At 39.3% G+C, this 11,980-nt stretch overlaps 2 protein-coding genes across 3 annotated transcripts in view; both read right to left on the bottom strand.

The window, feature by feature from the left end:
- The window catches only part of ypel3 (yippee-like 3), a 5,375-nt gene extending 3,738 nt beyond the window's left edge, over positions 1-1,637 (bottom strand). The window contains exon 1 of the mRNA XM_032538756.1: positions 1,248-1,637. The gene's annotated coding sequence lies outside the window, so the exon portion shown is untranslated. The remainder of the gene's footprint in view (positions 1-1,247) is intronic.
- A 1,269-nt stretch (positions 1,638-2,906) lies between these two features.
- On the bottom strand, positions 2,907-10,414 carry gdpd3a (glycerophosphodiester phosphodiesterase domain containing 3a). Of its 2 annotated transcripts, none has more exons than XM_032538732.1 (10): positions 9,927-10,413; positions 9,566-9,608; positions 9,007-9,142; positions 8,487-8,532; positions 8,253-8,371; positions 6,967-7,056; positions 6,580-6,713; positions 6,285-6,344; positions 6,010-6,061; positions 2,907-4,815 (listed from the first exon to the last, which is right to left on the bottom strand). In XM_032538732.1, exons 1-10 carry the CDS (start codon positions 10,063-10,065, stop codon positions 4,687-4,689), a joined length of 948 nt encoding a protein of 315 aa, XP_032394623.1. In that variant the 5' UTR covers positions 10,066-10,413; the 3' UTR covers positions 2,907-4,686. The 2 variants fall into 2 exon arrangements, 1 of the variants encoding a protein (XP_032394623.1); XR_004335498.1 differs by lacking the exon at positions 2,907-4,815 and adding an exon at positions 4,906-5,863 and having other exon boundaries at positions 5,929-6,061; positions 9,927-10,414.
- Between the last annotated feature and the right edge of the window lie 1,566 nt (positions 10,415-11,980).

The raw sequence follows: 11,980 nt of genomic DNA, 5'->3' as shown, positions 1-11,980 counted from the left end.
ATATATATATATATAAAATTATGTGAAGTGAGTATTAACAGAAAGTAAGACAGGGGTTAAATGTAACCATGTACATTTACTCAAGTACTGTACTGAAGTACAATTCTGAGGTACTTGCACTATATTTTAGTATTTCAATTTGATGCAATGTTAAACTTTTACTCTTACTATTACATGTTTTGACAATTGTAGTTACTAGTTTTTACATTAATATGGTTAAATGATATGATGCAATACTATGCTACTAATCTACTCAGTAGTATGCAAAGTATCTAAACTTGGCTCCAAATTGATTAACTACAACATTACGATGCTCTTACATGTTGCCGGTAGTGATAAGAACAGAATTATATAATATTCCATAATAATATAACACTTCACCTCATAACTTTAAAGATTTAACTTAAGAAATCCAAATCTTTGACTTAGTATCTCATAATTCAGAATAACAATTTTAATTATCTTCATCATTATGATTTATCATGATTATTTTTTATCATGTCAGAATTTTTTAATGGCAGAAATATGTCAACACAGCATCGGACAGATGAATCTATAACGAATCAAAATCTGATTTATTGGTTAAGTTTGGTTACATATACAAGTAATTTGACTCTTGTTTAAGTTGCTCTGTGTACCAATTTACAGGAAGATAGAAACAGGCTTACATTAAAAACAAGGACAACAAAACTGATCAAGTACAGTAGGTAAAAATAAACCGTAATATTATGTACATACAAGTATGTAAAAAGTGGTGTATATGAAAATAACTGAATGGCAGCCCTAGTGAACAATGTGCTATAATCATGTATCTTGTTGTCACTGTGCAGGGACTGAAATATAGTCAAACTAACCTTTGAAAAAACGTGTACTGTTATAAACAATCAAAGTTGAGGGACTCTTGCTGGCTGATAGGTTAGGAACAGGTAGCTTGCTTCCTGGTTTACAACAGTTTGCACAAACAATCCTCGCCTCTTTATGCAATCAGTTAACCCACATTCAAGCCCCGGCACCGTGTGCTGCGCCATTTATGCAACGCTGGTGGCAGTCTGTCACTAAAGTCAGTCAGTCGCTAAATAATAACACAGACGGCCTAATACAGCTGCAGGAGAAATCGGTCACTGGCTCGGACCTAGTTTGCGTGTTAGCTAGCTAGCTAGCTCCGCACTGGTCACCACATACAGCAGCTAACAGCAGCTCAGTTCAGATGCGCATTGCAGGATATCTCTCGGTTTCTGTCGACTCACCTGATAATACTGAAGCTCCTTACGGTCTTTACAACGTATCAATGTGACTGACAGCTAGAAAAAACCATCTAATTTAAGCAGGTATGGTGACGGCACGTCGGCTCGGTCCAACAGTCGACCATGCGCTGAAGGCTTGGACAATAAAGACAACAGAGACAGCCTCTGGTTGTTGCAGCGGAGCCCGTTTACCCGCGTCTCTTCTTTGAATCTGAACCAGCTTTCAAACTTCATCCACGGCCTTTGTTAAAACAGGAGCTGAAATCCGACAATGCTGGCAGGCTGACAGGATAACAATGCGGCGGGTCCGACGGGAGAAAAATGTGGTTTATTATGAAAACACGCAGAGGAGGAAGTCTGAAGGGTGCAAAACAAATCCCCGTCGACCAATGAGAAGCGGCAGGTGACGTCTAGAATGTGGGTCAGCCAATCAGATTCGACTTCACATGAGCCATTTATGGCTATCAGTTGATTGTTGGTACAGTCTTATAAATGCTGTTAGGGGGTTATTATCCTTCTGGCGGATTTTGGGATAAAAGTCCCTCGGACTGGCTGCATACGGATCAAACTTACACTATGTAAGGAACACGTATTGCAGTTATGTGGCAAAATTCTGGAAATCTTTGCTATCCTTGGACAGAAAAGATGGGGAGGATAGGCTGTTGTGGTTTCTTGATTTATTCGCACTGTTGTCTCGAAGCTGTTTTGCTTTCCTCTTGAATGTGTATTATGTTGTAGCCAGGGGGTCCAAATTTCTGCAGCACAGCACCATCAATCCTAAAATCCTCCAAACAGTTCACATTGTATTCATTATTTTTTTAATTAATTTAACCCTAACTATATCTTCTGTAAATGTGTCTCTTATCATAATGATCTAAATGTTGTTTGAAAGATAGGGCTGTTAATGATTGTTTTAATTCTGTTTTAATCTGTTGATTATTCCCCTAAATTATTTGGTCTATACAACGTAAGAAAATCTTCATCACAAGTGCATGACATCTTTACATGTCTTGTTTTTTCATTCTTTCTGACCAACAGTCTAAAACCCTCAAATATTCAGTCATGGAAAATATAAACATAACAATATTTAGATTGGAAGTTTGGCATTTTTGTTTGTGTGCAATAGTAGCTACTACCCTGGTTGTGTGATCCCAAGAGCCTTATGTCTCTGCTGGGTCACTTATTCAAGTCTTTGCTTATTACATCTACTGTATTAAAAACCTCAGTCAGCACTGATCCACTTATATTTCATTAACCCACTTGTCACACTGCAAAGCACAGCCAAGCAGTTCAGAAAAGGACAGCCTTTGTTTCACTAACAGGCTGGTTGATTTTATCGCAGTGGTGTGGCCGGACTTTGACCGTAGCCTGGGAAAACAGGAACACAGGTGAGCCTAACTGCACATGTAAACCCCCTGTTTACATCTGGCTGTATAGTATGTGGCCGTATTGTAGATAAGTGACTGTATTAAACTCAGATGCAAAATACAGCCTAGATTCTATATTACTAACACTGTTCACACCATATGGATATATTTGTTGTACCAATTAGTGTACATTTTCTTTGCTTTTATTTTCCATGCACATGTGTGTTCTTTTCATCTTAATACCACACACAAGAATATATATAATAAGCATAAGGTGAATAAGCATACACCAAAGTGAATTTTTGCAGACTTTATATCTAAAGTTCAGCACTTATTCAAACCAATCAAATTATGTCAAAAAATAACATCAGACACAATCAAAACAGTCATGTTTACTCTCTTATCATGAGTTGTCAGGTGACATGGTCCAGCTGGTTAAATATTTACTCCAGCTACAAAGACTGCTCAATCCTAGCACTACTTTTTTTTATCAAACTGATGGGTGTAAAAAAAATAAAACTCTGCACTACCAACAAACTGTTCAGTTTTCTCTCCAGCAAACCCATTGTGTTCCTTGATGCAGAAACACCCTTGTTTAGATATTTTGGAAATTTCTATTTGCCATATGTAAATTTGGTTTAGGAGAATCGTCCAAATTTCCAATTGGTCTATAAGCTGGACCAAACCTACTATCTTTCCACTACAAATTAACATGCAGCAGCCCGTACACACTGGTTGAATTACATATGTAGTGAGTAAGTCTAAAACTGCTTACTGAGGTGTTACAGGCAGAATAGCTACGGATAATGCTCCCTGAAAGAAATAATCTCTTACCAATTAAACCCACCGTCACCTGGATTCAAGCATTAGATGTCATCATCACCAAATATGATTGGAATGATAAGACACATCAAATTGGCAACCCTTCAAAAAAAAACAAAAAAAAAACAAGGAGGCTTGGAAGCTACACTTCCTCCATTATACACACTGACTCCCAGAGGGTCTGGAGGTAGCCCAATGTGGGGAGTGACCTGTATTGGACCAACTCCCTCCTTGGTCTGGGGGCAGCCCAACACAATGGCACCCAAAGATAAAGATAAGAAAACTAATTACAAGGGGAAAAAAAGTAGTGGAGTTCTGTACTCAGTATATGCATTTTCTTTTTCTCCACTTTTTCTTCTTTTTTAAAATGTTTTTTTATGTTGGTTTTTCCATAAATTGTTATTTATTTCTTTATATTCTTTCCCCTCTCTCCTGCTCCTTTTTCACACATACCTACACATTCCTCTGGTCACACTTACATGCATTATTGCACAATTCACTATACCACATGCACATACAGTAAAACATAAGACAAAATCAATAAGAAGTTCTCACATTGACATAAACATAACAATAGTCCACTCTAACAACATAGCTGTGTGTATATTTTGTTACACCCTGACTGACAGACCTTATGAGGTCATAAGGGGCCAAGAGGTCATAAGGGACAAGGTTACCGCCCCTTTCTCCACTTGCCTGTCCAGAGAATTTGGCCCAACCATGAGAAAGAGAAATCATGGCTTTCAAACGAGCAAATTGGCAGTTGGCCAAGGCCACACCCCCAGGCTCCACCTTGCCCCCCCCTCTCTCCTCCTCAAAACCTACAGACTCAGAAATAGCACATACTAAGGAAAGCTCATTGTGGGACTGGCTCTAGTGGCTGTAATTCTGCACTAGGGCTGAATTTCGGGAAAGAGACTTCAGATCCAGTATTAGGGGATAACTAAGGTCTATACAAAAGCATCCAAAGAGCACCATGTCATGGGACCTTTAAACTCTGGGCTGTGTCTGGCAGAATGTGGGGAAGAGGCAGTAGAAATTACATGATTGCAGATAATTCTATCATCAGTGATTCAAATGAAAGAAATTAATAATTATTTTATTCCCACTGCACCAACAACTCGTCATCCAATGTTGTCACAGAAACGGTTTTCACACTTCTTCTTCACACTTTTTCCTCACAGTCTTTTCTTTACACAGTCCACAATCCATAAGAAAGCTGCCAGTTACAAGTTGTGAGGATGTGTTTGGGGTCAATCCTGACTTCTGTTTCTGCAGAGGTAGCTTGACAGAAGTGCCGGGTAGTCACTCATTACCCCTGTGGCCCCAACTTCAAATGCAGCCTTTATGTCTTCATCTTCATTGCACACAAACAGATGCACCTGCGATCACAGCTATATTAGTCAACATGTAATGATCTGTTCAGGGTCCTGGAGACCGAACAGCTAAAAAAAACTTTTGTATCTCCTTTGTTTTAAACAAATGTGGAGTGAAGCCAATGTCAACAAAACAAGGAGTAAAGTTAAAATGAGTCAGTGTCCTGTTTTGGTTATCCTTCCTGCAGTTTTGAGCTACAGTATGTGCTTTGACCATCGATTCAACACAAACCCTACAAATCTGGAGAGTAGCAGTTGTCTCATGTGACAGCCAAAATACAGCAGACATCAGCATAAAGTGAGACCTTGGTGCATCAAGAGGGCACTTGTTTAGACTGCAGTGTAGACAAATAATTGATATAAATGCCAGGGCAGCAGCATTGTGATTTCTTTCAGTGTTGTACTACACTTTACTTTTTAGATTCCTTGTTATCCGAGAAACAAAAATCTATTTTAGGCTTTTTTTATTACACATATATTGTGATGTATCACAGATGATTGCCTCACAATGTTCCAATGTTCACACAAGCCCACGTTCTCCTGGAGTGTGAAGCTCTTTCGGAGGAGATCTCATCACTGTGTTTTTAATGTGCATGATGAGGCGAAGAGCTTTTCTTAGTCACTACCTCACAATTACTCATAAGCATTCAAATGCCTGGAGGCCCTTAGCGATTGGCATGACATATGACTTTTGTTGTTTTCATGCCCAAACTATTCAGTGAGCACTCATGGCCTGACGATGGGTGTGACCTCACCCCAGCAGAGATTACTCACATCAGGACAGAGGTGATGCATCCAAGACATTCACTTTGGCTGTTTGAGCGTTGCTGTTTGTCTCAACTGAAATACTAAAGTGTAGTGTAGTTTAAACCATTAAGTGCTTTGGTTAAATTATCATGCAGTTACAAGACAACGAAAATCTACTTTCCCTTCTCGTTTTTGCATCCAGGAATTATGATTTGAGGGTTTTTCTTTCACTGATATATCTATGATCTACTGTAAATCTCCAGCTGTGGGATGTAGGAAGTTAAATGCAATTACAGTTCATTGTGACAATCCTAACAGCCTGGTGTTGAACCAGAAATATTCAGATTTTTTAAAATAATTAAAAAAGTTTCGTTTTCTTAACTAAACTTTCTATGCATTTCCTGTAATGCCCCTAAACAAGCTCTGTTTTTAGGTGCATATGTGTTTCCGTACCTGAATTCCACGGGCTGCGAGGTGCTTAAAAAGACTCTTCCTCATTGTTACTCTGGAATGACAGCATAAATGAATATATGAATAACTCAGTTTACAAAATCAGCAGTGAGACATAATTAAGAATTTGCTACTATATAAACAACATTATTGTAATGCTGTAATTCTGCATGGCAGCATCACCCCATTTACTGTGGATGTAATGTTTGTCAATGACTCTCATGAACATTTTAGAACTAAGTCAGTTATAAGTAGTCTGCAGTGAAAACTTCACTCACTTTTCTAACAAATAGATGACCAGCTTGTTCCTCAGGATGCGCTCCTCAGGAATGTACGTCCTTCAGCACACAGACACAGAAACAATAGACACATCGGTACGGTGACAAATTTATCCCACACCAAACATCAGAAAAATCTACAGCCAAAGTATCTAAAAACTCAGAATAACATGTGGGATGGATGGACAGGGCATGGACATAAAGACTGCTGTGGTGTAGCCTAGGCAGAGAGGGAGGAAGGATTTTGCTGTTTAATAACACGCATCAACATGTAGAAACACTCCTTGGGCCACACCTGTTGAAGATGCGCGGCAGGTAGAACTGCAGCAAACTCTCTCCCAGGGGCACAAAGGGCAGCAGGCCGCTGTAGAAGAGGAACAGAAGCAGCAGACCTCGGTTCACAGAGAAACTGTACGGCATGGAGGCGTTCTAGAAGAAGCAGGGAGAGAAAGAGAGAGAGAGAGAGAGAGAGAGAGAGAGAGAGAGCGAGAGAGAGAGAGAGAGGGAGAAAGGGAGAGAGTGAGAGTGCCAACGCAGAGACAGTTTCCAGTTCAATTCCAACTCTTTAGGTCAAGCAATTCCAATATTATTTGAAACTGAAATTAAAAATGTGATATTGGCTGTAAATTGATTGTGAAAAAACTGCACAAGTAACTTTGTCTCCCCCAGGTGGTCTATGTACCGTTCTGCGGCATTCCATCATGATGGGGGAGTTCACAGAGGCCCAGACAGTGATCTCCTCCCTGTTGTAGCATCTCACCAAGTCGGACACCTACACATGGACATGGGAGGGTTACAGATGAAATGTGAAGGCGGAAGTGGTGGAATGTAACCAAGTAAAATTACTCAAGTATTGTAATTAAGTACAAATCTCAGGTACTTCCACTTTACTTGAATTTTTTCTTTTCATGCCACTGTTTACTTCTACTCCACTACATTTCAGAGAGAAATATTGTACTTTTTACTCCACCACATTGATTGGACAGTTACTGGTTACTTTACAAATTAAGATTTTTGCACACAAAGCACATATGTGTTTTATTACAAATTTAACTACCCAACAATATAAAAGCCTACAAGTCCAGCTGAAATGATTGGCTGAACACAGAACTGTTTTGATCATTTCCATTTTCTAAAATGTGAGGATTTTTCTGCAGTAGGGAATCATACTTTAAGTACATTTTTCGGATGATACTTACTTACTTTTGCGTGAGTTCCATTTTTAAATGCAGGATTTTTCCTTGTAACTGAGTATTTTTACAGTGTGGTATCTTTTACTTAAGTAAAGGATCTGAATACTTCTTCCACCACTCAAAGGCGGTGAGGGAATAATGAGATGTGAAGGTGTATCAGCTGACATTTTGAAGTAAAAAAATTATCATAGGCAGGATATTTTGGCTTTAAAAGAGACCACATTTACATGTTAGAGTTTAAAAGCAACATAAGCCTAGGGGCGGCTGTGGCTCAGTGGTAGAGCGGTTGCCTGCCAATCGGAAGGTTGGTGGTTCGATCCCCGCCCCTGCAGTCATTGTCGAAGTGTCCTTGGGCAAGACACTGAACCCCGAGTTGCCCCCGGTGCTGCGCATCGGAGTGTGTATGTGTGTGAATGTTTGTACAGCAGCCCCTGCCACAGTGTATGAATGTGTGTGAATGGTGAATGTTTCCTGTAGATGTAAAAGCGCTTTGAGCAGTTGTTAAGACTGGAAAAGCGCTATATAAATACAGCACATTTACATTTACATAAGCCTAAAATGCAGGCACATTGCTCATGAAAAAAAGCAACAGACAAAGAAAAACAGTGGAAATTTACAGTATATCTCGCCACCATGGACAATCACAACATTTGACTTGATATATGCTGAGCATCACAAACGCATGAACACAGTTTCATATTTTGGAGACTCTCATATCATAAAGTTCTGAAATGGCTCTCGTAAGAGTTGTACGTGTTTTTTAGGTCTACTGTACCTTTTTTATCAGCTGCTTGTTGTTTTCTTTGATCTCAATGCTGACAGGCAACTTAGGGAACTTCCTGAACACATCCTCCAGCAGAGCAAATTTCCTGTCTGGACCGTTGCTGTAGCGACCTGAAAGAGGGAAGGGGGAAAATAAGGGAAACAACACACTACCGACTACTAGGCTACTGACCAATGAGTGGCTTTTTGTTATTAATTAAGAATACGATAAGGAGGAGGAACTCACCTGTATAAAATGTCACCTCTAATTTCTCTTTATACAGAGGTAAATCCTAAAAGAGTTTCAAAACAGCAGGGGTAAGGAGAAAGTTACAATATAAAGTATATTATTATGACATTGCTTGTGATTACCATAAAAGAAATATGTTTCCATCCATAACCCTGATGCAGAATACTGTAACTGTAAATGATCTTCAGCACACAACCATGTGCTTATTAATATTGTTGGCTTGGGTTGATGGCAGTCTGTAGGTTTTTGGGTTTTAATCTGGTACAACACATGACAGAAGTGTGTTTATAACAAACGTTCAGAGGCAAACTGAGCAGGTAACTAACTTAAAACATAGAGGGATTTCTTTTTTTGACACGTAAATGTAGTGTACTATAATAGTGTATTATACATGAGAAAGATGAGAATCAAGTGTAATCATGGTAGGCTAAAACAATAACACAGAAAACCACCACTCTGTCTCAGTAGGCTATGACCTTTGTCCTAACCAACAGTCCTGCAGGATCTGACCTCCCACCTGTAGATTGAGTGATGAGGTGGTGACATCGTGGCCGGTCTGCCTCAGCAGATTCTCATCATGTGACACTACCACATATCCATCGCGTGTCAAGTGACAGTCCATCTCCAGCATCTGTGTGCCTTGCTCCACCGCACTGCAGACAGAAGATCACATAGATGAAGGATCAGAATACATGCATTTGTCCCCTGCACAGTGAGAGAGCTTTTGTTCACTCCTCCTTTTCCAGCTCTTTAAACTTGACCTACAACATCCCCATCTCTTAAAATGCTGTACAAGAAGTTAAAATGTCTAATCCTAATAGGATGTAAGACATTTAAGACAGCAAACAACAAAGGATAGCAGATAGTGTTGCATATTTACTACTTTTTCATGAAGCACAAATCTTGCTAATATTTTATACATTTAGTACATTAATGCATCTTTAGGCATACCAAACTTTCAGCATTTTTTTATATCTTAAATATAGGATTTAACTTATAGCAGTAAGTCTATGTTTTTGCAGATAGATTTCCAAATCTGAAAAAATGTCTGAGTTTTACATGAGTTTGATACTCACTTTGTGAATGCTTCCATCGTGCTCTCTATCCTCTCTCCACATCCTGGTGACCAACAGAAGAATTAGGGTAAAAAAAAAAAGTCTTTTACCCTAAAAATGCCACCAAATTTTGTGAACACCAAAGGAACTTTATTCTAACCCTGTTGTGCGTTTAGCAGCGTTACGGAGCCCGATGGCCATGCCCAAACCAATCACTACAGAACATTGCAATTTTCGCCAGGTTTGACGTGTATGCCAATTGTTATGAGTTTTTGGTAAAAATACAATAATAATCTTTACAAAAACAACCATCAATCCAACCATCGCCTCGCATTTTTCCAGTAAATTATGGACTGCACCTGGCTGGTGGTCAACCCCTTACCTCCTCTGTGTGAGATGTGTTTGCAGTAAAAAGCAGTGCGTTTCCTCTTGTGGAGAATGTGGGGGTTCTTCAGCAGGTACACCGAGGTGAGAGTGTATCCACCCAGAGCCGGGAGGATGAAGTACAGAAAACTGCTCATCCTTCTCTGCAAATATATCCAATGAGATCCTGGCGGAGTCTCTGCACGATCCCCTAACCCAGCAAAAACAGTGGTCAAACAAAACTGAGCCAACCACTGTCCTTCAGCAAAAGATAATTAATCTACAACAATCCCCCTTTTTGTGTGTTACAAATCCAAAAGCTTAACTCTATACTACCTGCTCCGTCTTTCTTGCGAGATAAGAGAAAAACTGGAGAAACTGGTTAGACAGGAGAAAGTCTCTTTCCTGCTCACACTTGTTCACAATCCTTCAGAGCTGTAAAAATAAGTTAATAAACACCAGCTCATAACCCAGAGCTCACCTCTCCACTCTCTGGCCTCTCCCCTGCCTGTTGCAATACTACTGTTAAACTGCCTTTGTTCAGCTAGGAGATTGGTGGCGTTGTGTGTGTCATACCTGCAAGACTTTTCTAGGATTTCTTCTATTCTGCTTCCTTGTTTGCAGTGTGAGGTTGTCCATCAGTACCTACTGTGATTATGACACTAAAGCAAAATCATATGTTAAATAAGCAGTCCTTTTCAGATTGAATGGGTTCATTTGAACTTGAGCACAGACATAGTTTGCAGCTGATCATTGGAAAAGACAAAAGGCATCACTGGGAGTGTACCAGGTTTCTTAGTCTGTGTATATTTGACAAAAGGGATGGTGTGTGGGAAGAAGTTATGTAAATTTAACTCTGACCCACAAGGCCGAAAATATGAAAACGTCATCGCTAGGTGCATGCAGGCTGCTCGTTATACATATACTACAAAGTCAGCAGAGTGATCCTCTTTATTGTTCAGGTTCAATAGCAGAGCTGGAATGTGACAATGACACGAGAGGCCAAGCTCTCCCTGAAATGTTACAATAAGCCTGGGTTTCACCAGTCTATTCAAGACTTTCCAGCATTTTCGCAATTTTGCAGGGGTTTCCTTTTGACTTACAAATTAGGAGTCCTGCTCATTTTGAAAGACCTTTGCCTGCTACTTCCATTTATTTTTAACTGATAAGCAGACATTGCTGTTGACATTCCAGTGATGGCAAAAGAATCTGACTATGGAAAGGAGGGATGGGAAAGCCACGCTAAGACACGTTATGTAGGAAGGTGGTAAAGCAAGTGGACTGTTGTGGCGAGGTGCCACACTGTTCTGTTCCTTCCCACGACTCTCAGGCTTGATGTTTACTTCAGAAGATGCTTTCACAAAGATCTTTCAGACTATAGTGTTAGACCAGTCATTGTTTGGCTTTGGAATTAATTTGATGCAAGTTTTTCACAAGAAATAAAGACCAAAAAGTTAGCCAGCCAGCCTACCACCAGACTAGTTAAAAAATAAAAGCCATGTTCCCATGATTCCAATCACTCTTGCATGTTTTGCTCTTTGGCAGCACCTATGGCGATAAGCTCTAATTGCAGGTGTATTTGTGGATCTTACTTGCCAGAGATCCAGTCTTTCTGAAGTCTGTTAATCAGATCTAACTCATTGACAAAGTCTTTGTGTGTAAAAACAAAACAAGAGGTTCAATGACAGAATGTAAAAAGGTGCTGAAAACAAGAAGAAAACAACAAGAGACCACCACAGAAGAAAGCATCCACAAACAGTTGTAACAGTATCAGGAAATTTTATTTATGTATATAATTCTGTTTCTTTGTTAATCGTTTAATTCATAATACCCATAGAATATACAGACTATAACCCTCAATAACTCATATCTCTTTGACAATCTACTCATATCTTCTTTTAAAATAATTCCTTGTAAGATGTTGAAAGGAAAATCAAAGAGAAAAAAAAAGGTTTCAGAAAGATTGAACACTGCCAATAATAAACACGCCCATAAGAGAAAAAATACAAATAAAAACATCCTAATTATTAAAAAAAAATTATACAACTTTAACTCCCTTTTACGTAAAAAAAA

Source organism: Etheostoma spectabile, chromosome 15 (genome assembly GCF_008692095.1).
Source record: "Etheostoma spectabile isolate EspeVRDwgs_2016 chromosome 15, UIUC_Espe_1.0, whole genome shotgun sequence".
NCBI lineage: Eukaryota > Metazoa > Chordata > Actinopteri > Perciformes > Percidae > Etheostoma > Etheostoma spectabile.
This window is presented reverse-complemented; position numbering and strand designations above follow the sequence as displayed.

What these genes read in the sequence shown, in the direction of transcription:
- gdpd3a (XM_032538732.1), bottom strand. Translation starts at nt 10,065, where the DNA reads ATGAGCAGTTTTCTGTACTTCATCCTCCCGGCTCTGGGTGGATACACT. An exon ending in ACGATGGAAGCATTCACAAA is followed by an intron (nt 9,143 to 9,565) that starts GTGAGTATCAAA and finishes TTCTGTCTGCAG; the next exon opens with TGCGGTGGAGCAAGGCACAC. An exon ending in AGAGGTGACATTTTATACAG is followed by an intron (nt 8,372 to 8,486) that starts GTGAGTTCCTCC and finishes TCCCTCTTTCAG; the next exon opens with GTCGCTACAGCAACGGTCCA.